The following is a 24845-nucleotide window of genomic DNA, read 5'->3' on the forward strand; positions in this document are numbered from 1 at the left end:
TTTCTTTCCTTCCTTTTTCTCTCCTTTGTACTAATTCGTGTCAAGTCTCCTCGTTTGTTCTATTCCCGTCAGTATCTTTATCCGTCTCTTTCGTCTCCCTTAAAAATATATGGTGATCACTTGACACCCATTTTCTTTCTCGTCCTATTTCTCGTTTTCTTTCATTCCCTTCCATCTCGTATCGTGTTTTCCCTCACGTCTTTGTTTGTCTGTCTGTCTTTTTATTATTATTTTATTCACTTCCATATTTTCTTATTTTCCTTTTCTTTTCTTTTTTCTTTCTTTTTATCTTGTATCGTGTTTTCATTGACTATATTTTCGTTAATTTCTTATTTATTTTTTTCTTCTATTAACTTCCATATATTTTTCTTTTTTCTTTTCCTCTTTTCTTTCTTTTCATCTCGTGTCGTGTTTTCCTCTTTCGTTTTTCTTTCCTTCTGTTTCTCGTTTATCTTTTTTTTTTTTTTTTTTTTTCACTAATCACTCGGCATCTCTATTTTCCTTCTTTTCTTGTTTATTTTCTTCTTCCTTTTCATAATCTGTCCTGTTTTCCTTTCCTCTTTATTATTATCCTTCTGTTTCTCTTTATTTATCATCTTTTTCCTTTTTCTTTAATCTCTCTCTCTCTCTCTCTCTCTCTCTCTCTCTCTCTCTCTCCCTCCTTTTATCTCCGCGTTTCCTTCCTCCTCATCTCTTGTTTGTTCCTCGGGGTTGTTATTCTGCCGTAGAGAGAGAGAGAGAGAGAGAGAGGGGCGTCAGTCGGGTTATGCAGGAGGGAAACTAGGTCAAGCTTCCTACTCCTTTCCTTTTCTCTCTCTCTCTCTCTCTCTCTCCTATTTTTTACCTTTTTTTCTTTGCTTTCTTTCTCTTTCTTTTTTTCTTCCTTCGTTCCCTCTATCTATCTGTCTATCTATCTATCTATCTATCTTTTATTATGCTATTGTTTTTTGCTTTATTGTTTTGTTTTCTTTATCTTATGTATTCTCTCTCTATCTCTATCTATCTATCTATCTATCTCATTATTATATATCTTGTGTGTTCTATGTTGGAAAGATCTTGTAATACGAAAACTATAATAATAATAATAATCTCTCTCTCTCTCTCTCTCTCTCTCTCTCTCTCTCTCTCTACTTCGTAATAGCCATGAGGGCCAAGAATTCGCTGATGTCTACGTCATTGAGGTTGATTTGGCACTGCGTAGGCATTCTCTCTCTCTCTCTCTCTCTCTCTCTCAGTATCTTTGTTTGTCATTCTATTTTCTTTTTCTTATGGATGAGTTTGCCTTCTTATACTCTCTCTCTCTCTCTCTCTCTCTCTCTCTCTCTCTCTCTCTCTCTCTCTCTATTCCCCTTCCCTTTCTTTCCCTTCCTTCCCTCCTCTTCCTTTCTTTCCTCCACTAACCTCATTTCCCCTCTTCCCTTATCTTCTCTCCACTCTCCTTTCCCTTCTCTTTCCTTCCTTTCCCTTTCTCCCTTTTTCCATACGTCCACTAATCTGTATTCTCTTTCCTTCCCTTTTTACCACCTTCCTCTCCCTTTCACTCTCCTCCGGTTCTTCCTTCTCTCCACAAACGTCTCCCTTCCCTGTCCTTTCTGTCCCACTTTCCTTCCCTTCCCTCCCCCTCCCTTCCCTTCCCTTCCCTTCCCGTGATATCGGTAAATACCAGTGACACAATTGGACGCGAAAGATCCTGTGACCCAGTTTACTTTTCCCAGAACCAAAGAGACATCAGTGATCCCCTTGAGGCAGTCTGTATAGCTGGTCTCGATGCGCAGATATAAAAAAACGAGCGAGGGAGAGAGAGGCTTGTTTGTGTCTCGTAGCGGTGAGAGAGAATGGGAAGGGAAGGTATCCGTAGGTTTATAAAAAAAAAGTTAGTAGACGTGAGTTTAGGTTGTCTGTATAGCTGGTTTTAATGCTTATATCGAAAGAATAAGATAGGTAGAAAAACTTGTGTATGTCATGTTTCTTAGTGGAGAGAGAGAATGAAAGGGTCCTTGTAGATTTAACGAAGGTAATAGACGCAATATAGCCTAGTATTTTATCGAGAGAAAGATATTAGAGATAGAGAGATAGAGAAAGGTGATAGGCTAATAAGTTGTTTAAAAATAAGATAGAGAGAAAAAAAGGTCTATAAATCATTCATAATCAGGTTTAAGTAATACACAAATGGCAATAACGAGAACAAGGCACTGATAAATGGATATATACGAAAAATAACACTAAAAATAAACAGAGAGAGAGAGAGAAAGCAAGGTGCATGGAGTCACGTATATTAGTTTAAAGCGATATATTTGAATGCCAATAACGTGAACAAGCCAGTGATCGATTTGGATGCTATGTACGCGTGGGAGTGACTGACCGGCTTGACTAATTGCCGTGGGAGCAGCGTACGTAGGTGGAACAAGAGGAATGGATAAAACTGTGGAGAGATTTACGAGTAGGGTGGAGATGGATGGACGAGCGATGCCTGATTGAAAAAGAAGGATAATAACAGCTAGAAATTGGGGTCTAGCGTGCGTGTGTGTGACTAATAGGAAAAATAATAGGAAGAAATAGAAGAAATAGGGATCTAGCGTACGAGTGTGGGGGGAGGATGAAGAGGAAAAAAAACAAATGAAGGTGTGACTGAATTGTGAAGAGATAGAAATAGGAGAAATAGGAAGAAATAGGAGCCTAGCGCGCGCGTGTGTGGTGAGCAAGAGTAGAAAACAGAAACAAATGAAGGTGTGACTGATTTGTTAAGAGATAGAGATAAGAAAAATAGAAGCAATAGGCGAAATATAAGAAATAGAAGCCTAGTATATGTGTGTGTGTGTGTGCGCGGACTGAGGAAGAAGATAAGGAAGGAAAAAAAAACATGCGTGTGTGATTAACGTGTGACTTGTTGATAGATAGAAATAGAAGGAATAATAGGAAGAAGTAGAAGAAAAAGGGGAAAAAAAATAATAGACAAAAAAAAATGTGTTTGTGTGTGTGTGTTTGTGTAGGGCGAACTAATAATAACCCAGGTCGTGTTTGTTGTTTGTTTATTATTGTTGTTGTTGTTGTTAGATCAATGACAAACAAGACTTGGGAATTCAAAATGATACGTGAGGGAAGAGAAGAGAAAAACAAATGAAGGTCGCTATGCCATTTGTTTACTCTGTGTGTGTGTGTGTGTGTGTGTGTGTGTGTGTGTGTAGATGGAAAGATTACCAAGAAGACGTGTATATGTATGTATGTATGTACGTATGGTTGTATTTATGTATGTATGTGTGTGTGTGTATGCGTGACTGACAAGATAAATGTGTGTGTGTGTGTGTGTGTGTGTGTGTGTGTGTGTGTGTGTGTGTGTGTAGCACCAGTTTGTGTATTTCCATATGCAGATGAGGAGGAGGAAGAGAGGGAGGAGGAGGAGGAAAGGAGGACAAGGAGGATGGGGAGGGGGAGGGTGTGCTGGTGTGTTGCATAAGTCATAATGTTAAATTCATGATCAGCTGTTCGTGTTTGGTAGTCTGTTCGTCCTCAGATTGTTGTCACACAGATGCAGGGAGAGAGAAGGTCGTGGCATAGAGAATTATTGCTGGAGTACCTACGTGTTATATATATATCTGTCTTTCAATCTGTGTTATTCCTGTACTTGTTTTGTTTTCTACTGTATTTTTTGTTGTTATATTTTCATGAACTATATCACTGTTTTGTTTTATTCTTTCTTTTTTTATTACTGTTATATCTGTCTTTCAATCTGTGTTATTACTTCATTTATTTTATTTTCTACTGTATTTTTTGTTGTTATATTTTCATGAACTATATCACTGTTTTGTTTTATTCTTTCTTTTTTATTAGTTATATCTGTCTTTCAATCTGTGTTATTACTTTATTTATTTTATTTTCTACTGTATCTTTTGTTGTTATATTTTCATTAACTACCGTATATCACTTTTTTTGTTTGTTTGTTGTTTTATTCTTTTAGTACTGTTTTATATGTCTGTCAATCATTCTGCTTTTTATATTTTCTTTCTTTAATTTTTTCATTGCATCTATTTTACTCGTCTTACTTTAATTATCTGTCTATCTATTTTTAGTTCATTTATCTCTGCTTTTTTATTGATTTAGTATCCTTTTTTTCTAGCAATCTACTTTTTTTCCTACTTTCTACTTATTTACTTTAGTTCTCTATCCATATATCTATCTTTATAAGTCTTATCTATCTGCCTATCTGTCTATGTGCTTTATTCTACTAACTACTTTCACACCAGTTGTCTCTGTCAATCTGTATACTGGAAGAGAAGGGTAAAAAAAAAAAAGTTATATTAGTAAAAGAATGAAATGATGCTCTTAAGGAAAAAAATCAGATGCCAAGGAGATTAAATGTCAATGTTAGGTCCGTGAATCCATTTATATGTACATGTACTTGTAGATGACGCAAGGATGTGTGACTGTACAGGAAGGGGGGGAAAGATAAGGGAAGGGACTGATTCATGATGTCCTGCCCGAGTCCCACACACACACAACCAAAATTACCCCCCCTGAAGCAACACTTAACATCATAAATCCTTATTAAATACATTGGGTTTACACGCAGTACGGGCCCTTACACACACACACACACACACACACACACACACACATCAAAAATACCCCCACATTATCAACCCTTATTAAATGCAATCGGTTTATACGCAGTACGGCCCCTTACACACACACACACACACACACACACACTCACCAAAAATACGTCCACTGAAGCAATAGGAACATTACAAACCCTTATTAAATGCAATCGGTTTATACGCAGTACGGCCCCCTAAGACTCCCCCCCACACCCACCTACACAACGCAGTCCTCCCTCGAGACAAGCGGTTTTCCCAGCAACGTTTCCCAGTAGGAGGAGTGAGAGTTTAGTTCGCTTCCTTCCCGTTGCTCAATGTTTTTCTTTCACTCGTTTTTTGCTTAATTTCTCATCCGCTTCGAGTGTGTGTGTGTGTGTGTGTTGTTTTCTGCCATTGTCTCAGGTTGTAATGACTTAGTGAATGATTGCAAAAGAAAATGAGGGTAGTAACGGGTTTCTTGTAGTGTTGGTAATAATGATAGAGAAATGATGATGATGATGATGATGGAACAGAAAGTCACACCATGAAATTAGAGGATATGATGAGTTTTGGGTTTAGTGTTTCTGTTCTCTCTCTCTCTCTCTCTCTCTCTCTCTCTCTCTCTCTCTCTCTCTCTCTCTCTCTCTCTCGTCGTTAACAAAGAAAATGGGTCAGTGAGAGACGGTCTGGTTTTCTTTGGTATACATTCGCGGGGTCACTCACGCCATTCTACGGTAACCTAAAAAGAGAAGTGTTTGGATTGAGTTTGTGTGTGTGTGTGTGTTTGTTTGCCCTGTTTGTGTGTGTGTGTGTGTGTGTGTGTGTCTGGCTTTTCTCTCTCTCTCTCTCTCTCTGTCTCGCAGGTAATTAGAATGATTCAGAATAACAAAACCGTGAAATTATGTCGTTTGGTATATAAGTCTCTCTCTCTCTCTCTCTTTCTCTCTCTCTCTCTCTCTGCTTTGTGTTCTCTCAAGGCTGATCTACAAGACACGTGACTTCATGGTACACACACACACACACACACACACACACACACACACACACAAAGAAAAGAAAGAAAGGAACATAAAATCCCTTGCATTGCTCCATAATTTCGCACATAAGAGACTATATAAAGGAAAGTGGGAATGTTAGGCAATCATTGTGGCGGTAAAATGCATCTCTATAGCTGTATGCAAAGGCCTTTATGTGTGTGTGTGTGTGTGTGTGTGGAGAACAAAGGGCAGTGTTTGTTATCCGCGCTGATGTCGTGCAAACAAGGGAAATCTGCATATATATGGCGGGAACGGAAGAGCTGCACTTTTATGTTTTTGTTTGATGTTCTTCTTGTTTTGTGATCCCGTTGAAAAAAGGGAAACACTGACGGGAATGAGAATGGTGGCGACGGGGACTAAACTACTACTACTTATATTACTACTACCAGCATCACCTTTATCTTTTTTTTTTAGTAGTAGTAGTAGTAAATAGTAGTAGTAATAATAGTAGTAGTAGTAGTAGTAGTAGTAGTAGTAGTAGTAGTAGTAATAGTAGTAGTGGTAGCAGCATCCTTATTGCCCTTATCACTATTACAACATATTTCTTTATTTTAGTATTAGTATCATCATTTTCTCTCTCTCTCTCTCTCTCTCTCTCTCTCTCTCTCTCTCTCTCAAACGTTCCGCGCGCGACAGTTTGGAAATACTAGAGCAACGCACCACTGGAGGGTGTATATAATGATGATCGCTTTACATATTGCGTTCTGCAGGGAGTCGGTGTGGCAGCGCTGAGGGGAGAGGGAGAGGGATGATGTGGAGGGGAGGGAAGAGAAGGGAAGGTGCGCTGAAGAGGGAAAGGAATGGAAGAAGCCGAAGGAGAGGGAAGGGATGGAGGATAGGGGAAGGAAAGGGAAAGGTGTGGAGGAGAGAGAAGGGAAGGGAAGGAGCGGAGGAGATGAAAGTGAAGGGAAGGGAAGGTTGCAGAGGAGAGGGAAGGGAAGGGGAAGGTGCAGAGGAGAAAGAAAGGAAAGGAAGGTGACAGAGGATAGGGAAGGGAAGGAGCGGAGGAGATGAAAGGGAATGGAAGGGAAGGTTGCAGAGGAGAGGGTCGGTGGGGGAGTAGAGGGAAGGGAAGGGGAAGGTGCAGAGGAGAGGGAAAGGAAGGGAAGGTGACAGGAAAGGGAAGGGAAGGGAAGGGAAGGTTGCAGAGGAGAGAGGAAGAAGAGGGAAGGAGCGAAGGAGAGGGAAAGGAAAGGAAGAAGGCATGGAGGAGAGGGAGAGGAAGGAAGGGAAGGAAAGAGAAGCGTAGGGAAGGGAAGAGTGCGGGGGAGAAGGAAGGAAAGGAAAGGTTAGCGGGTTGGCTGAAACTGGCTTTGGTCGGTATCCTCAGTCAGACCATTCCGCCTGTCACATCAGCAACTACCAAAGGCCAAGGAGATTAATCGAGATCTAATGAGTGTGTTCTTGCATTCATGGTACAGAAGAATGATCGAACTAGCATCAGAGACCTAAAACTACCCATGGAAATGTTCACAGCTCCTATGAAAGCCTTGTCAAATGTGTGTGTGAGAGAGAGAGAGAGAGAGAGAGAGAGAGATCCGAATTGTTTGAAAATATGACTTCTGGCTGGCTGCTCTGATGATGTAGAATGTAGATGTTGCACTACACACACACACACACACACACACACACACACACACACCAAAGTTAGTTAAAATAGTTAAAAAGAAAAAATCAACATCCATTATCTATTTCTTCCCCTCCCATCTTGACCTTCTCTCAGTGGTCAGCAAACCTTATGACCTCTCCTTCCCCCTCCTTTCTTTTTTTTTTTTCCTTTCCTTCCTTTGTTCTTTCTTCCTCTTTCGCCCCTCTCTTCTCCGCTTTAATTCTGCCTTCCTTCCTTCTCTTTCTTTCATTCCTTCATTTCATTCTCCTCTTCCTTCATTTTCTTTCTTGTTTTCCTTATTTATGACCTTCCTTCCTTCCTTCTGTTGCTTTCATTCCTTCACTTCTTCCTCCTCTTCCTTCAGTTTCCTTCTTGCTTTCCTTATTAATGACCCTCCTTCCCTCTCCTTCCTTCCTTCCCTCCTTCTTTCCTTCCTTCCTTCTCTTGCTTTCATTCCTTCACTCCATTCTCTCTTCCTTCATTTTCCTTCTTGCTTTCCTTATGACCCTCCTTCCTTCCCTCATTCCTTCCTTCCTTCTCTCATATCGTTATTTCTTCATTCCCTCTTTTCCCCTCCTCCTCCTCCTCCCTTCCCCTCTTCCTTCATATCTATTTATTCTCCCTTCCTTTACCCTCCTCCATCCTTCCCTCCCCTCCCTCCTCTCCATCCTTTCTGACCTCCTTCTCTCCTCCTTTCGACATTTCCTTCCTTCCTTCCTTCTGACCTCCCTTACTCATTTCCTTCTTTCCAACCTTCCTTCCTTCCTTTCATCTGACCCCCCCACTCTCCCTCTCTTTCCTTCCTTCCTTACTCATGAATCTCCCTTCCTTTCTTTCTTTCTTCGTCTCTATCTTCGTTCCTTCCTGCTTCCTTTCCTTCCTTCATTTCCTCGTTTTCCTGTCCTTCCCTTCCTTCCTGTCTTTCTTCCTTCCCTCGTCTCTGTATCTTCATTCCTTCCTCCTTCCTTTCCTTCCTTCCTCTTTTCCTCCTTTTTACTGTCCTTTCTTCTCCTTTTCTTCCCTCCCTCCCTCCTTCTTTTATTCCTCCTTTCCTTTCCCTTTTTACATCCCCGCTCCTTCTTTTATCCCTCCTTTCCTTTCCTTTTTCCATCCCCTCTCCTTGTTTTATTCCTCCTTTCCTTTCCCTTTTCACATCCCGTCTTCTGTTATCCCTCCTTTCCTTTCCTTTTTCCATCCCCTCTCCTCTCATCTATCTTATCCCCCACCTTTCCTTTCCCTCTTTACAACCTCCCTCCCTCCTTACCCTCGCCTGACACACTGCATCTTGCCTCACCCTCAACCTCAGTGCCTTCCTTCACGCCCCGCCCCGCCCCGCTCCCCTTAGCCAGCCTCAGCAGACCCACCCACCCAAGCAGGCAGCGGGTGAACAGTTCGCTGCAGCCCGCACGTAAACATTCTCGCGACCTCGTTTTTGCGGCTGACTAATTACCAGAACTGTGTCGCAGGTCATTGGCGGCGTGGGGGGAGGAGGGGGATGGGTTGGGGTCAGTGTACGGGGGGTATTGAGGGGGAAGGGGGCTTGTGTACGTGGGGTGTGGGGACGGGGGTCAGTTTGTATGTGTGGGTAGGTGGGTGGGGGAAAGGGGTTGTGTGTGTGTGTGTCAGGGGGTAATTTTCTTTGTTATTATGTAGATATTATCATTGTTCTGCGTATTATCATATTAGTGCGATAACAACACCTACTACTACTACTACTACTATTAATACCACCACCACCACCACTACGAAAGACCTAACCTAACCTAACCATTTATAAGATTTTTGCTGTTCCTCCTCCTCCTACTACTACTACTACTACTACTACTACTACTACTACTACTACTATTACTACCACTACTACTGATGATTTTACTACTACCCACATTTTATTACTACTATTATTAACATCATTGGTCTCCTTATCATTATTATTAGTTCTATATAGTGATTCTTGCTGTGTGTGTGTGTGTGTCGATGTGACCTTGACCTGTGAGTGTCGTGTCTTGAGGAGGGACAGGAGGAGGTGGAGGAAGAGGAGGAGGAGGAGGAGGAGGAGGAGGGACGTGCGGCAGGTCTTCAGAACTGTCACACGCACACACCAGCTGCCTGTCTGTGTGTGTGCGTGTGTGTGTGTGTGTGTGTGTGTGTGTGTGTGTGTTTATATATAGGTATGTAGATAGATAAGATGATATGCGGGTAGATGTGTAGGTAGGTAGATAGATAGATAGATAGACAGACAGATAGATAGATAGATAGATAGGAGAATGGGTAAGTAGGAAGGAAGGGAGGGAAGTAGGTAAATTGTAAGGTAGGTAGGTAAGTAGATAGGAACGTAAGTAGGTATTTAAATATGTAATGATGCAATTGTCGGTCTGTCGCTATGTGGTGATGTAACGCCATAACACACACACACACACACACACCGGGCTCCTCGTGACGTCACTCGTTTCCCAATTGGAGCGTTTGTTGACGTTGTAACCATGGCAACCGCGTGTGTCGACCCCGCCATACAGGAAGAGAGAGAGAGAGAGAGGGGGGGGGGGGTACAAATCATCTTTCGCTTTCATATCAGCTGGTTCTATCGATGTGGTGGCGACGGTGGTCCTAATCAATGCAGAACCAGAGAGCGAGAGAGAGAGAAGGGAATGCATCAGCTGTTCAGAGAGAGAGAGAAAAACAGACAGACAGAGAGGGAATGCATCAGCTGTTCAGAGAGAGAGAAAAACAGACAGACAGAGAGAGGGAATGCATCAGCTGTTCAGAGAGAGAGAGAGAGAGAGAGAAACAGACAGACAGACAGAGAGAGGGAATGCATCAGCTGTTCAGAGAGAGAGAGAGAGAGAGAAACAGACAGACAGAGAGAGGGAATGCATCAGCTGTTCAGAGAGAGAAAGAGAGAGAGAGAGAGAGAGGGGGGGGGGGGGGTTGAAAGGAACAGACAGACAGACGTTTTAGTTCCCGTCCTCATTCCCACAACACCACTACCAACACCAACACAACACCACCACCACCACCACTGCAACGCCGCTGTTACACACACACACACACACACACACGCAAGGCAGTTCCTGTATATCTATCATTTCTGTCGAGTTGTATATCAGTCTGTCACTCTCTAAAGACCTCCTATTTATTTCACAAAGCACTAGAACATATGATTATTGTAGTAGTAAGCTAGCATGTCATTATGGTAGGCTAGTAATCAATAGTAAGCTAGCACAAGGCAGCTCTTATAAATTACGACCTCTATCGATAACCTGTCATTCACTTTTGGCAAACTATATATTTCTTTCACTATCGATTTCATTCACAGAAGCACACGGTCACAATAGGTCAGTCGTTCTGTACACAAAGCACCTATACATTACGACATATTGATAAGCTGTCACGCCCATTATCGATTTCATTCACAAAGCACCTATACATTACGACCTATCTTGATAAGCTGTCACGCCCATTATCGATTTCATTCACAGAAGCACACGGTCACAAAAGGTCAGTCGTTCTGTACACAAGGCAGCTATTGTAAATTTATCACACTGTACATCAACACTAACTCTCGAAAGACAGCTCCACACTTACTCTCTCTTCAGACACCATCGTATATTTCTTTGCTTGCTTATTTGTTATTTCATTCACAAGAACTCGATTCCACAAAAAGCGATTGGACATACACACTCGAGGCACCTCCTGCGAACTTATCACTTGCTGTCCATGTAAACACTCTTTCACTTTGTAGATAAACCACGTCTTTGTTTTTTTCTGTTTACGCATTTAATTCACAGGAGCGTAAGAGTTTCAGCCCACAACAAACCAAACAGCTCTTCTTCTAACTTAACCTTACCTATGACCTTCTATATCAACACCCTTTCACTTGTAGATACGCCACATGTCTTTTTTTCCCTCTCTGTTTACGCATTTAATTCACAGGAGCGTAAGAGTTTGAGCCCACAACAAACCAAACAGCTCTTCTTCCAACCTAACCTTACCTATGACCTTCTATATCAACATGCTTTCACAATCTACATACCCCTCATGTCTTTTTTCTCCCCTCTCTGTTTACGCATTTAATTCACAGGAGCGAGCGTAAGAGTTTGAGCCCACAACAAACCAAACAGCTCTTCTTCCAACCTAACCTTACCTATGACCTTCTATATCAACATGCTTTCACTCTCTAGATTCCCCACCTCGTCTTTTTTTTCCTCTCTGTTTACGTATTTCATTCACAGAAGCGCCAGGACTTGAGGCCACAACAAAGCTATCGACCTACACACACACACACACACACACACACACACACACACACACACACACACACACGACAGCTCACCTAACCTAACACAACCAACCGAACTTCACCCATCCGAGCCCAATCTAGCCCAGCCTAGCCAAACAACCTAACCTAACCTAACTTACCCCAATCGAACCCAACCTAGCCTAACCTAACCTAAGCCTTTCTATAAGTCAAGCCACACAAGACAGCTCCTCTAACCTAAACTAAACCTAAGCGAACCCAACTTAGCCTAGCCTAACCTAACCTAACCTAAGCCTTTCTATAAGTCAAGCCACACAAGACAGCTCCTCTAACCTAATCTAACCTAACCCAATCGAACCTAACCTAACCTAACCTTACCCAACCAAACTTAACCCATCCCAGCCCACTCTAGCCTAGCCTAACCTAATCTAACCCAACCCAATCGAGCCCAACCTAACCTAACCTAACCTAATCCTCTACCAAGTCAAGTCACACAAGTCCGCTCCCCTAACCTAACCTAACCTAACCTCACTCTACCAAGCCAAGCCTCACGAGACAGCTCCCCTAACCTAACCTAACCTAACTCTACCAAGCCAGGCCTCACTAAGTCCGCTCCCCTAACCTAACCTCACTCTATCAAACCAAGCCTCACAAGTCCGCTCCCCTAACCTAACCTAACCTAACTATCAAGCCAAGCCTCTCCTCCCTCCTCACTCCACTTCCTCATTGACTCACCTCCTCTCGCTCTGTTTCCTTAGCTTACCACCGCAACGTCTAGGTATACTAATAAAGGTGTTGGGAGGAGGAGGAGGAGGAGGAGGAGGAGGAAGAGGAGGAGGAGGGAGGGAGGGAGGCTAAAGAGAGATATAGTGTGTTGCCTTGCCCTTTCTCCTCCTCCTCTTTCTCTTCCTCGTTTTTGCTCCACTCCTGTACCACCACCCCATCCACCCAACAGCTTCTCTCCGTCTCTCTCTCTCTCTTTCTATCCACCCCCTTCCCTTGCTCTCTGACCCGTACACTTTCTTCCTTCCTGTTTCTTCCTGTCTCTTTCTCTCTTCCACCTCTGTTTGTATTTCTTCCTCCTTCTTCCCGTCTTTTAAGCTCTCGTTTTGACCTTCCTCTTAGTTTCTTCCTCTTTCTCTTTCTCTCCTTTTCCAGATGTGTTTTCCCCCTGTCTCCTTCTCTTAACTTATCTTCCATGTCTTCCACTTCTGTTTTTCTCTTGTGTTTTCCTTCTGCCTCTTCCTCTTAACCTCTTCCATGTCTTCCACTTCCTCTTTTCTCTTGTGTTTTCCTTCTGCCTCTTCCTCTTAACTTCTCCATTTCTCACTTCCTTTTTCTCTCCGTTTCCTCCACTCTGTCTCTTCTTTCTCCTCCTCTCCCCTCTTCTTAACCCCTCGTCCCATCCCCCTCTTTCCCTTCCTATTTCCTTCTTTTCTTCCATCCCATCACTGTTTCTTCTCCCTCTGTTCCCTTTCATCTTTTGTTCTATTCCCCGTACTCCTCTATCTTATCCTTCCAGCTTCCCTCCTCCTCCCCTTCTTCCCCAAACATCATCTTTCTTTCCTCTTCCCTCGTTCATCTTCTGCCTCTCATCTTCTTTTTTTCTAGTCCTTTTTCTTCCATCATTGTTTTGCTTCCCTCTGTTCCCCTTCACCTTTTCCTCCCCTCTTTCCCCTCTTCCTCCTCCCTCCTCCCCCTCATCCTCTACCCATTATTATTTTTGTCTTATTTCTTGTTCTTTCCATTCACCTTTCCTCCCCTTCTCGTTTCTCTCTTACCTCCAGCTTCACTCTTCTTCCCCTTCTTCCCCAAACGTCAACTCTCCTCCCCTATCCCTCCCTTCCCCTCCTTCCTCTACCTCTTTATTTTCTTCTTATTCCCAGCTCCTTCCCCCTCCGCCATTCCTCATTCCTCGCCCTCCTCTTCCTCCTCCTCCCCCCCTCATTTTCCATCTTATTTCCAGCTTCTCCCTCTCTCCCCTGCCCTCTCCTCTCCCCTCCCCTCCCCCACCTTCGTTTCCTTACCTGTGTCGTAATAGCGAGAGTTAACGAAAGCGATTCATGTGGGAGGGGAGGGGAGGGGGTTGTAGAGGGGGGGGGATTAGGGGGTGTTTAAATGTAAAATGGTGTTGTTTTTTTTTTTTATGGTTTGGTTTGGGGGTGATGCGCTCTCTCTCTCTCTCTCTCTCTCTCTCTCTCTCTCTCTCTCTCTCTCTCTCTCTGTTCCTCTCTTCTCTTTTTATCTTCAACTTTTAACTGTATTTCTCTTTGTTATTTGATATGGTATTGTGTTTCTCTCTCTCTCTCTCTCTCTCTCTCTCTCTCTCTCTCTCTCTCTCTCTCGCTTGCTCGCTCACTTTCACTCGTCATCATCGTCGTCACTGCCATGAATAATAATAACATCCGCCTTCTCTCTCTCTCTCTCTCTCTCTCTCTCTCTCTCTCCTCTCCCCCTTCCTCCCTCCCTCCCCCCCTGCCATTGTTTGCGTTGCCTGCTAGTGTGTGTGTGTGTGTGTGTGTGTGTGTTGGGGAAGGTTTTATTTGGGGTGTGGTTGTAGGAGTGAGGGGGGGGGGTCATGGTTGTGGGGTGAAGGGAGGGGATGAGCTGATGATGATGATGACTGTGATGGTGCAATTCGTTCACCATGACCCACTCTCATACCCCATTCTCTCTCTCTCTCTCTCTCTCTCTCTCTCTCTCTCTCTCTCTCTCTCTCTCTCTCTCTCTCTCTCTCTCTCTCTCTCTCTCTACCCCCCAGTAATTAATTTCCACATGAATTACTCTCTGTTTTTAGTCCCAGGTTATTTTGGTGGTGATGGTGGTGATGGTGGTGGTAGTGGTGATGGTGATGGTAATGATGATGATGGTGGTGGTGGTGGTGATGATGGTGATGATGGTGGTGATGGTGGTGGTAATGATGGTGATGATGGTATTGGTATTGATGGTGATGGTGGTGGTAGTGATGGTGATGATGGTGGTGGTTCTCCAGTATGCTCCAGTAAAGTAATGGTGGGAGCCCTGCCAATTCACACACACACACACACACACACACACACACACACACACACACACACACACACACATCATTAATACGAGGTGGATATATCGTTTATTTCTCCTATAATGCTCACACACGCTGATTGGGGCTTAGTAGTAATGATTATAATGGTGATGATAATGGTGGTGGTGGTGGTGATGATGAGGCTGTTAAGGTCTTGGTGGTGGTGGTGGTGGTGGGTCAGGTAGGGTCTGCAGTATCCTAGTTTGGACAGGTGAGTTTATCCTGCACGCAACCTGTCCTTCTCTTCCTCCTCCTCCTCCAAATCGTCTTAACGTGCCTCCTTCCCTCCCCTCATTCTGCTCTTTAATGTTCTTCCCCTCCTCCTTCTCCTACAATTTCTTCCTATCTCCCTCCTAAACATCACTAATTATCGTGCTTCCTTCCCCTCCTCCTGCTCCCCGATGTTCTTCCTTCCCCTCCTCCCTGAACCTCTTCGCAACCCTCGGATCCATACTTTCGTTCTCGTCGTTGCCGTACGGGGTGGCTGACAGTCTCTTCGGGGTTGTGAGGGGAGCCTTGTGGGCGGGGTGGGGGGCGGCGTGTTGTGGTGTGTGGTGTCGGGGTGACCGTGAAGACACACACGGGTGAGCCGGGGCCTGGCTGGAGCGGCGGGGCGTCGGGGGCTGGAGAGGGTGAGGCCGTGAGGGTGAGTCAGTCGGGTGAGTGCTGCCGCCGCGTGCACACAGCCTGGACCCGCCTGTCCCTCGGCCCAGTGTTGCACGGCAAGGACGGCGACACACCCGGGACGCTGAGTTCCCCTTGGCGGCCCGTCGGTCCCCCAGGCTCCCCCGAGGGCCTGCTGGAGTGTGGCGATGGGGACCGCCGCGCCCCGGGCTGCCCCGCCATGGTGAGCGGCGCCTCCTGGGACTCCTGGGGCTCCGGGTCATCCTGCAGCAGCTGGCACTCGGCGTGTGGACCTCAGGACCCTATGGGTGACCTGGCCCCGCTGTGGTCCAGTCCCACCCCGGCGCCATGGCCCCCGCCCCGTGACTCACCATGGTCTTTGCCCCCGGGGCTGGCCGCCGCCCCAGCCGAGACCTTCCACGTGGTGCGGGCAGCCCGGGCGCGGCGGCCCTCCGTGGTGGCGGCACTGCTCAGCCTGCAGGAGGCGCCCCGCCCTCTGCCCCGCTCCGCCTCGGCCCCCACCCACCAGCAGCTTACTGTGGACGCCGCGGCCTTCACGCGGTACTATGAGGGCAGCGTGGTGGGCCCCGGGGACGTGCCGCAGGACCCGGGGGCGCCGGAGCCCGGGACTGCCCCGTGCGGCGGCCCGCTGGCCTCTCTGGCCCTGGCCCTCCCCGGCAGGGTAGAGGGCCTCGTCAAGCTGCTGGCCCACTCCCTGCACCTGCTGCTGGCGGCAGTGTGTTCCAGGTGGGCCGTGCTCGGGGGAACGAGGGGCAGCTTGCGTCAGTGAGGGGAGAACGTGGGGCGGGGAGGGCACGATGAGGGGAAGGGCGGGGTATGGAAGGAACAGAACACTTACTCGTACCCTCTTGTATACATAAGGATTGTTGTGTGGAGTGTATGTGGTGTGTGTCCCGGTGAACAGAGGCTAATTGTCGTGGTCTTGCAGGAAGGCGCGCCGCAGGGACCGGGAGTGCTCGGCGGCGCAGGAGCAGGAGCACAAACTCTACCTGGAGGAGGCGGTGCTGGAACGAAAAATCCCCGAGACTGACCTCCGCCAGTTAGTGGAGCTGCCGCCGGGCCTGGGCTACGAGGAGTGGCTCGCCTCCCACAGTGAGTGTCTGCATGTCTGTCTGTCTTTGCAACCCCTTCACACACACACACACACACACACACACACACACACACACACACACACACACTACCCCCTCCATCAAACACGAATGCTCATGACAGTAAGCCGTTCTGTTTTCATCCTTAGTAATTTTAGACTTAGAACATACATACATACATACACAAGCACTCGCTCATCATCAGTAATATTATACATACATACATACATATAATTATACACACATACACAAGCAATCTCTCATCATCAGTAAGATTATAATCAGAACACACACACACACACACACACACACACATTCATACACACCAAAGCACACTATTAACATACAGCTTTCCAGTGACGTGATGGCCGCGGGTTGAAGGTGAGTCCACGCGGCCCAACTTTACCAACTCTCCCCTACTTCTGTTACCTCGCCCGGGGCAGGGGAGGCTAATTAAGGGATTCTTATTACATTGCCTTGAACACAGCATCGTTAGGCCGCCGCGAGGAGGCCATCTAACTTTGTGGGGAACTGGAGCGAAAGGAAAGGAAAGGAGAGGGGTGGGGGGGCGGGGGTTTAATAAGCTGGGAGCGTAGTTGGTGCCTGGCTGATGTGTACCGAACGAAAGGGAATGTGTGTGGGTGGGAGGGAGAGGTCGTGTGTGTGTGTGTGTGGGTGGGTGTAAGGTAGATAGGCACTCCAGTTCAAGTTTAATGTACTCCCACATGATCTCAGACAAATATACTTTCCTCTGCTACTTTCGTCTCTTTGCTGTCCATCTTTCCATTGCAAGAGTTAGTAGGTGCCTTCATTCTCTCATCTCTTATATATACTGTGATTGCTACTTCCCTCTGCGTCCCCTTCCCTGGCGCCTATGTAAGAGAGTTGATAATGCTGCTTTCGTTTCTAGGCTGTCCATCTTTCCATTGCAAGAGTTAGTAGGTGCCTTCATTCTCTCATCTCTTATATATACTGTGATTACTACTTCCCTCTGTGTCCCCCTTTTCCTACAGCCAATGCAGAAAACTTAATACTGGTCCTATCTTCTGGGCGTGTGTTGATAGGAGGCAGAAGTGAGGATGCGCAAGGCTAACATCGGTGCGGCCTAGTGCATGGGAGTCATATCTTGGGATGTCTCAGTATAAAATCAGAACAGCATTTACGTTTTTAATACTGAGTTCACTGTTACCAATGACCACTGGAAAAAAGTATGTGTAGTGACATGTAGTTTTTATCGCATTTATACTCATGAAACGGAAGGATTGATTGATTGATTGATAGTTTAGTGTTGCAAGTAAACAATAAAGGAGAAGGGAGGAACAAAACGGAAGGAAAATTATCAATAAAGCATAGAAGAGAACAAATTAAAATATCACCGCAAATAATATAAAGGCATACATTTCTTCCTTGAGGTTCCTTGCAGTGCCATAGTGGATAAGTTCACCTAAAAACTGGGTACCTTTAATCAAAGAAAACGGCTCACGGGCAACAAAAAAGTGAAAAAAAAAAGCCCGCTACTCGCCACTCCCACAAAAGACAAAAGTAAAGAGTAAAAGAGTAGCCGAAAGAGAGGTCATAATGCACTCGTATACGTAGACTCAAGTACAAAACGGAGTACCTGAACCCAAGTCTTGTGTGTGCCCAGCCAGGTGTAGCCAGCGTGACGAGGGGCGACTCCGGGAATAACCCGTTCTCTGCACTTTTTTTTAATCCGCACGTCACACGGAGGCTCGTGTTTTGTAGCAGGGCGGGGGAGGAAGGAGTGTGAGGAGGAGTGCGGTGAGTGTCGGCAACGTACAAAGAGGAGGATGAGTGTTGAGTGTCCTGATGAGTGTGTGTGTGTGTGTAGACGTGGAGGAGGATTGGTTTAGAGGAAGAAGAGAAGATAGATGAGAGAAAGGGAGGACGGAAAAGAGGAAGATAAAGGGACTGAATATATAGGGGGGGGGGGGTAGACGTGAAGGAGGAATGGTTAGACTTTAGAGGAAGAAGAGAAGATAGACTAGAGAAAGGGAGGACGGAAAAGAGGAAGACGAAGGGGCAGAATATTTAGGGAGTGTGTGTGTGTGTTTGTTTTTAGGTACATACATAGGTAGATAAGGGGAGTGAGGCCAAGGAAAGTAGATGTTTAAGATATATATGAACAAAGAAAGATCTGATTGCAGGGAATAGTTTACATGGAGAGGAAGATTTGTAAGAGAAAGAAACTGAACAAATTAATAATGAAGCAACAATAAGGATAAAAAGTAACAATGATATCAATTAATCTTTGGAAACATGCATTACACATTTTGAGCCTAGCCTTAACCCAGTAGCAGCGGGGATCATGCTTCTTGATGGTCCCTCCAAGCGAGAAAAATGACAAAAAATCATCACTCACAAAAACCATTTCAAAATATATATCAAAGCATTTGTGATCAGATTATGTATCATCTATTTTTGGGGGTTTAAATCATGGCACAAATTTGGCCCGTCGCCGCTACCGGGTTAAAAGCAGCCAAATGAATAAAGAATAAAGAATTAACTAAAATGATGTGCTGGAGGAACTAATACTTACATGACACAGTATTGCAATTATAGGTCCATCTGTCTTAATTATAACAGCCATATGCTTCATAGTATACACTAATAATTTGGTTACCCCTTCCTATATAGTGTTTTTGTGATTATTCCCGGTTGTGTTCTGACGTGTTTCTCATAATAATGTTACCGCCTGCTCTAACCAAACCTCCCACTGCACCGTTTTCTTTTACCAACTTGCTGTCTTCAGTAACAGCTCACACTAACCCCTTCCTCTCTCTGTGTTGCAGCCATCGACTTTTTCCAGCACATCAACCTGGTGTATGGGACGGTGTGTGAGTTCTGTACGATGGGGGGCTGCCCAGACATGATGGGCCCCGCCACCCGCCAGTACCTCTGGTTTGACGAGAAGGGCAAGAAAACGAGAGTGGCCGCCCCACAGTATGTTGACTATGTCATGACCTTCACGCAGAAGACCATAAACGACGAGTCAATCTTCCCAACCAAGTTCGGTAAGGCTCGGGAGTTTGTATTGAAGGACAAAGAAGGAGATAATGTGCATTGTTATTTAGGCTTAGAAGTTTGTATTTAGGGACACAAGGAGATAATTTGCATTGTTATTTAGGCTTAGAAGTTTGTATTTAGGGACACAGGAGATAATTTGCATTGTTATTTAGGCTTAGAAGTTTGTATTTAGGGACACAAGGAGATAATTTGCATTGTTATTTAGGTGAAGTGAGAGATATTATACAGGAGCAGTTTTAGTAATGCAAGTACCTGGGTATCATTGTTATTATTAGTAGTAGTGGTAGTGGTTGTAGTATTGAGACCCATAAAAAGGACATCAAGGGAAACTAAAAAAAATCCATATAGACCTAAACAAAATCCCCCCAGTGAGCAGATATGGATTTTTATTTATGATTTATAGTAAAGGAAACACCTCGAGGGCAAAAACAAAATAGCCGTGTCTCTGTATATGAAAAATCAAAGAGACTGTGAAAGTAAAATAAAGAGAAGAAAAATAAAAGTTGTGGGGAAGAAAAGTGGATGTTAGCATGCTGATTTTTTTAGGAATGTGAGATCCTTCCTTGGTCCTTTGGTTTATCATGGATGCCTGTGTGAATGGCAAAGAGTAGTAAGGGTAGGATGTTTTTCACCTGCCTGTGAATTATGTGGAAGTTCCTAGTAGCATCCTGTTATTAGAGCATTAGGGTAACAATGGTTTTCAGGACAAAAGAAAGTGTGGATCCTTTTTCATTTGATCTTACTCAATTTCACTTGCATCCTGCCATTCATCTCCATTTCTCCTCATTCTCACTCCACACATGCACACACATTTTTGCCACATGTAGTCATCTTCCCACTCCTGGCCTCAGCCTCCCAGCAGACATAACACACCCTCCCTTCAGCTTTTATTGCCTTACTGTCTCAGCTGACCCTAATGTTTTACTTTGCAGAGAATGACTTTCCAGTGTCCTTTGAGTCCATTGTGAAGAAGATTCAGCGGCTGCTGTTCCACGTGCTGGCCCACCTCTACCACAGTCACTTCCGTGAGGTGGTGCTGCTCAACCTGCATGCACACCTCAACTGTATCTTCGCACACTTCATCCTCTTCAATGACCGCTTCAGACTCATCGAGGAGAAGGAGACGGAGATCCTGCATGACCTGGTGGTGGCCCTCAGGCTGCACCCAGAGAGCCAGGGCCCTGCCCCCTCCCCGGGCCTTCCCCCCAGTGGGGAGTGTCCCGATTCCATGGCTCCCACCAGGGAGGGAGAGAGTGCTGCGGGCACTGCGCCCTCGGAGGAGCAAACCAATAAGGCAGAGGATGGGGCAGCGGTCAGTGAGGGTAGCGGTGGCGGGGCGGGGGCCGGGGCTGGGGCCGAGGAGGATAAGTCTGGGGCATCTGATCCGCCCCTCACGGCCGGGGAGACACCGGACACTCGGCCATAGTTATTCCTCACGCTAGTAAACCAATGTGTGCGGGTGCCCTAGCCCCGCCCTGCCCCACTGGGGGGTCTCCACACACGGGACGGCACCTTAGCCTGCCCGGGTGTGGGGCCCCGGGGGCCAGCCTGGGGCCTCGTGGGGTGTTGTGTACATAAGTGTTGTAAAGTCCTTAGATCATAACTATTGCTATACAAAATACTATTTATATTTATCCTGCGTTATTACAGAGCACACACTCACCATGAAGTGCATTGTTCCCCGCCCGGGTGGCCATCCGGGCGCCCCGGCCACCCTCGAGAGAGTCTGGATGCAAACTTTATTCTTGTGATTTCAATTTTTCCGAAGGAAGATATTCTAAGATAAAGTCAAGGTCTGGTTGGTGGAGGAACAGCCGCGTCTGGTTCCCGGGGCGGCCCCGGCCGGGCCCCCGGTGGGGCTGCCCCCCCCTGTAGGTCTCTGAGTCCTCACTAGTCCACATGTGATGCGTCTGTTAGTTTCCACAAGCAGTACAAACTTCCCCAGAAGTGTTTTAGTTGTGGTGGAGGGGAGGCCCCGCCACAGTGTTCCTTGTGTTGGCTCCACCCTCGGTGTACTTAATGATAGTGAGCATGAGTCATGAGTCACTACCAGCGTACCAACACAGCAGGGAAGCCCTGCTGACCTTACCTCAGCAACCTGGCAGGCTTAATTACTACTGTTGGCTTGTGTGTGTGTGTGTGTGAGTGATTGAGTGTGTGTGTGTGTGTGTGTGTGTGTGTGTGTGTGTGTGTGTGAGAGTGATTGAGTGTGAGTGTGCATGAGTGAATGAGAGAGAAAGAGAGAGGTTTGTTTTTGGGCACATATTCTTGCTGAGTTGTGTAATTAGCCAAAGTTTAACTATGAAAAAAAAGTGTAATTATAATGAAAAAATATTGCTTGTTATTTTGGGTTTTTTAAAACAAAATTGATGTATGGATGCTTGTGTAAAATGCACGTATGCATGCATATGCATATGTGTGTGTGTGTGTGTGTGTGTGTATGTGTGCAAGTGTGTGTGTGGGTGTGTGAGTTCATATGTATATGCATGCATGTGTGCGTGCCTGGTCTGGCTTGACAGCCCACCTTATACTTGATGCTTGAGCGTGTGCGGGCAGAGTGTGCACCAATGTGATTATTTATTTTTGTGTTGTGAGTGGGCGGGGGGCGGGGGGCAGCGGGCTGAGCTAGTATACTGTATATGCTGATCATGTTGTTTGCCTACTGAAAATATTATCTGATGGCTGGTATATTCTTATTTGAGCTGAAATGAGATGTATATAATGCAGAGTTGTTATGATAATTCTAGGTGTAAGAACTGGGTGGGATGGGCATTTGGGAATGTGTATGGGCAGGAGGGAGGCAGGGAAATAGGGCCTTGCCACCTTCACTGCCCACCCACACCCTCTGTACTCATCCTTGGTTAGACAGCCAGCATATCATACACCCCCTGTGTCACCCCCTCCCTTCTCCTCCACCCGGCCTCTGACAAGGTTGGCGTGGCAGGTTAAGGCGCTCAGGAACGGCATGACCACCAGCCACCTGTGCCCGCCCTCCATCACCTGTGTGGGTCTCTCAGTGGGCAGAAATGTGGGCGTGATGGAAAGGTGAAGGTGTGGTGTGTCCCTCAGCAGCTGCTTGGCATTTTTTAGGGCTGGTTCCCCCTTTTAAAATACACACACACATATATATATATACACAAACTACTACTGTCATTTTGTCAGTTATCTCATTAAAGGAGGACTAATGACATGTTTTATTGTGCTTCTTCCCTCGTTTTGCAACCACCACGTGTTTGCACAGCCTGAGGGGGAGCGGATTGGGCATTAAAGTAAAGCACACTACAGCACACACACTTAACACATAGATCTTTACATTCGCCACGTTTTCTGTTCTGGTTTCCTTCATGACAGAGAGGGCAGGGCAGCAGGCAGCAGCAGGGCGGGAAGGTGGCACAGGGAGTGGGTTCCTGGCACCACCTGCCTGGCAGAACACCTCTTGTGATAAACTTTATTGAAACAGGAAAATGTTCTAAGAATTAATTAATATTGCAAAATAAATAAAAATACTTTGCACTGACAAGTCTTTTTCATAACCAGGCCTTTGATGTGTGCACTCTTGGGTATGATGTTTGCCTTCAGAATGACAGCTCTTCAAGATTTCCACAGCCTCTATCTCCACTTATCTACGAACACAGGGATTCCTTTTTCAGTCAATACGCTCATTCATTGTAGTACTGCTATTCTACTTTCTTGCCTCATGATTTTAACTTTTAGTAGAAATTTGCCCACACGGATCTATAAGGCCAAATAGTTGTGTTATATGTTTTTAGGTCATTAATTATTCTTGCCTGATTTATATCCCAAAACCTGCAAACTACACATTCATTATCAAGCAGCCATGTTCCTATTTAAACTTTAGATAAAAAGTTACTGAACCACCCAGATCTTGAATAATACACAATGATAGCAATTAGTGGGCTTTCTTTTTCTGTATATATTTTTCCTTGAGTTGTTTCCTATGCTGTAATAATGATGAAACCCGCGAACAGCATCCGGAGTAACCTTGAGAGACAGATAAATATTGGGGCGAGAACATGACCGTGGAGGAGAGGAGGAAAGCTTCGTTCACGGGATATCTTCAAACAGTCAGACAGAAGTAACGGCCCATGTCTAAGGTAACCCCCCTCTTCCTCTCCCTTCCCTTCCTTAATTTCATCTCCTTTCTCTTCCCCCTTTCCCTTCCTCTCCCTTCCCTTCCTTTCATCTCCTTTCTCTTCCCCCTTCCCCTTCCTCTCCCTTCCCTTCCTTTCATCTCCTTTCTCTTCCCCCTTCCCCTTCCTCTCCCTTCCCTTCCTTTCATCTCCTTTCTCTTCCCCCTTCCCCTTTCTCTCCCTTCCCTTCCTTTCATCTCCTTTCTCTTCCCCCTTTCCCTTCCTTCCCCTTCCCTTCCTTTCATCTCCTTTCTCTTCCTCCTTCCCCTTCCTCTCCCTTCCTTTCATCTCCTTTCTCTTCTCCCTTCCCCTTCCTCTCCCTTCCCTTCCTTTCATCTCCTTTCTCTTCCCCCTTCCCCTTCCTCTCCCTTCCCTTCCTTTCACCTCCTTTCTCTTCCCCCTTCCCCTCCCTTCCTTCCCTTCCTCTGATCCCCTCCCTTCCTCATCCCATCTTTTTCTCTTAACTTCTTTTTTTCATTAACTGGTTGCCATCTGTCTGTTATATCACTCAACAATGTACCCCCGTGCATGTGTGTGTCTCAATGTAGGGCATCACCTATAGCTGCCAACTCCTACTATGCCCATGACTTTAAACTTCCCTCGAATATACAAAAATAAACATACACAGCTCTTGCACCCACCTCCTCCTTTTCCCACACACGTCTTGGTCACATGCCATCAACTCGGGCCCTGCACAAGCTCTCTCATATCAAGGCATGGCTCAGACAATGTAGGTGTTGTTTATGATATGGATGGTTGAAATTGATACGACGTAATACTAGTGGAAGATAGCTTGACGGTCCTTCACCTTATCTTCAAGTTATTTCTACCTCTCCCCGTGTGCCAGCAATTATACTACTACTACTATTACTACGTACGGAACATTGACCTACATACGTATATTGAGGATTTTTTAAGGACAAGCATGCCTTATATATATTATCTAGTTCTTGCTGATAAAGTAGTAGTACTAGTAGTAGTAGTAGCTAGTATTTATAGTAATGGTAATATCTCTGAAGTAGCCTATATTTCGCTAACTAGCTATACTGGACTTAAGAAAAAAAATAATGAAAAAAAGGAAGAAGAAAGAAAGAGAGTTAAGAAGAAAAGAAGATAGAAAGAACAATGAAAGAGGAGAAAAGAAAAGAGAAAAAGAAACAAGAACAAGAACGAGAAGAAAAAATAGAAGAGAGAGAGAGAGAGAGAGAGAGAGAGAGAGAGAGAGAGAAGGACGAGGACGAGGAGAGGAAGAGGAGGAGGCTAGTGGGGGGGAGGGGGGGGGGCACACGCTATGCCCATCATCATCTCTTCCTCCTCTCCTCTCATCCTCCATTCAGTTAGTCTCTCCACACGGACCACAGAGGACAGGAGCCA

The 24845-nt window shown here is 45.5% G+C and overlaps 1 protein-coding gene across 2 annotated transcripts in view; it reads left to right on the forward strand.

Moving 5' to 3' along the window:
- LOC127008310 (MOB kinase activator-like 2) overlaps nucleotides 1-22840 on the forward strand; it is a 48386-nt gene extending 25546 nt beyond the window's left edge. The window contains exons 1-4 of one of the 2 annotated variants that reach the window (XM_050880183.1): nucleotides 15056-15910; nucleotides 16113-16276; nucleotides 19086-19307; nucleotides 20253-22840. In XM_050880183.1, coding sequence (XP_050736140.1) covers nucleotides 15384-15910; nucleotides 16113-16276; nucleotides 19086-19307; nucleotides 20253-20746 — 1407 coding nt within the window. In that variant the 5' untranslated portion in view covers nucleotides 15056-15383 and the 3' untranslated portion in view covers nucleotides 20747-22840. Of the gene's footprint in view, nucleotides 1-15055; nucleotides 15911-16112; nucleotides 16277-19085; nucleotides 19308-20252 lie in introns of those variants that run through there. The other variant, XM_050880182.1, reaches the window with a different exon arrangement.
- Nucleotides 22841-24845: the final 2005 nt, after the last annotated feature.

Source organism: Eriocheir sinensis, chromosome 37 (genome assembly GCF_024679095.1).
Source record: "Eriocheir sinensis breed Jianghai 21 chromosome 37, ASM2467909v1, whole genome shotgun sequence".
Taxonomy (NCBI): domain Eukaryota; kingdom Metazoa; phylum Arthropoda; class Malacostraca; order Decapoda; family Varunidae; genus Eriocheir; species Eriocheir sinensis.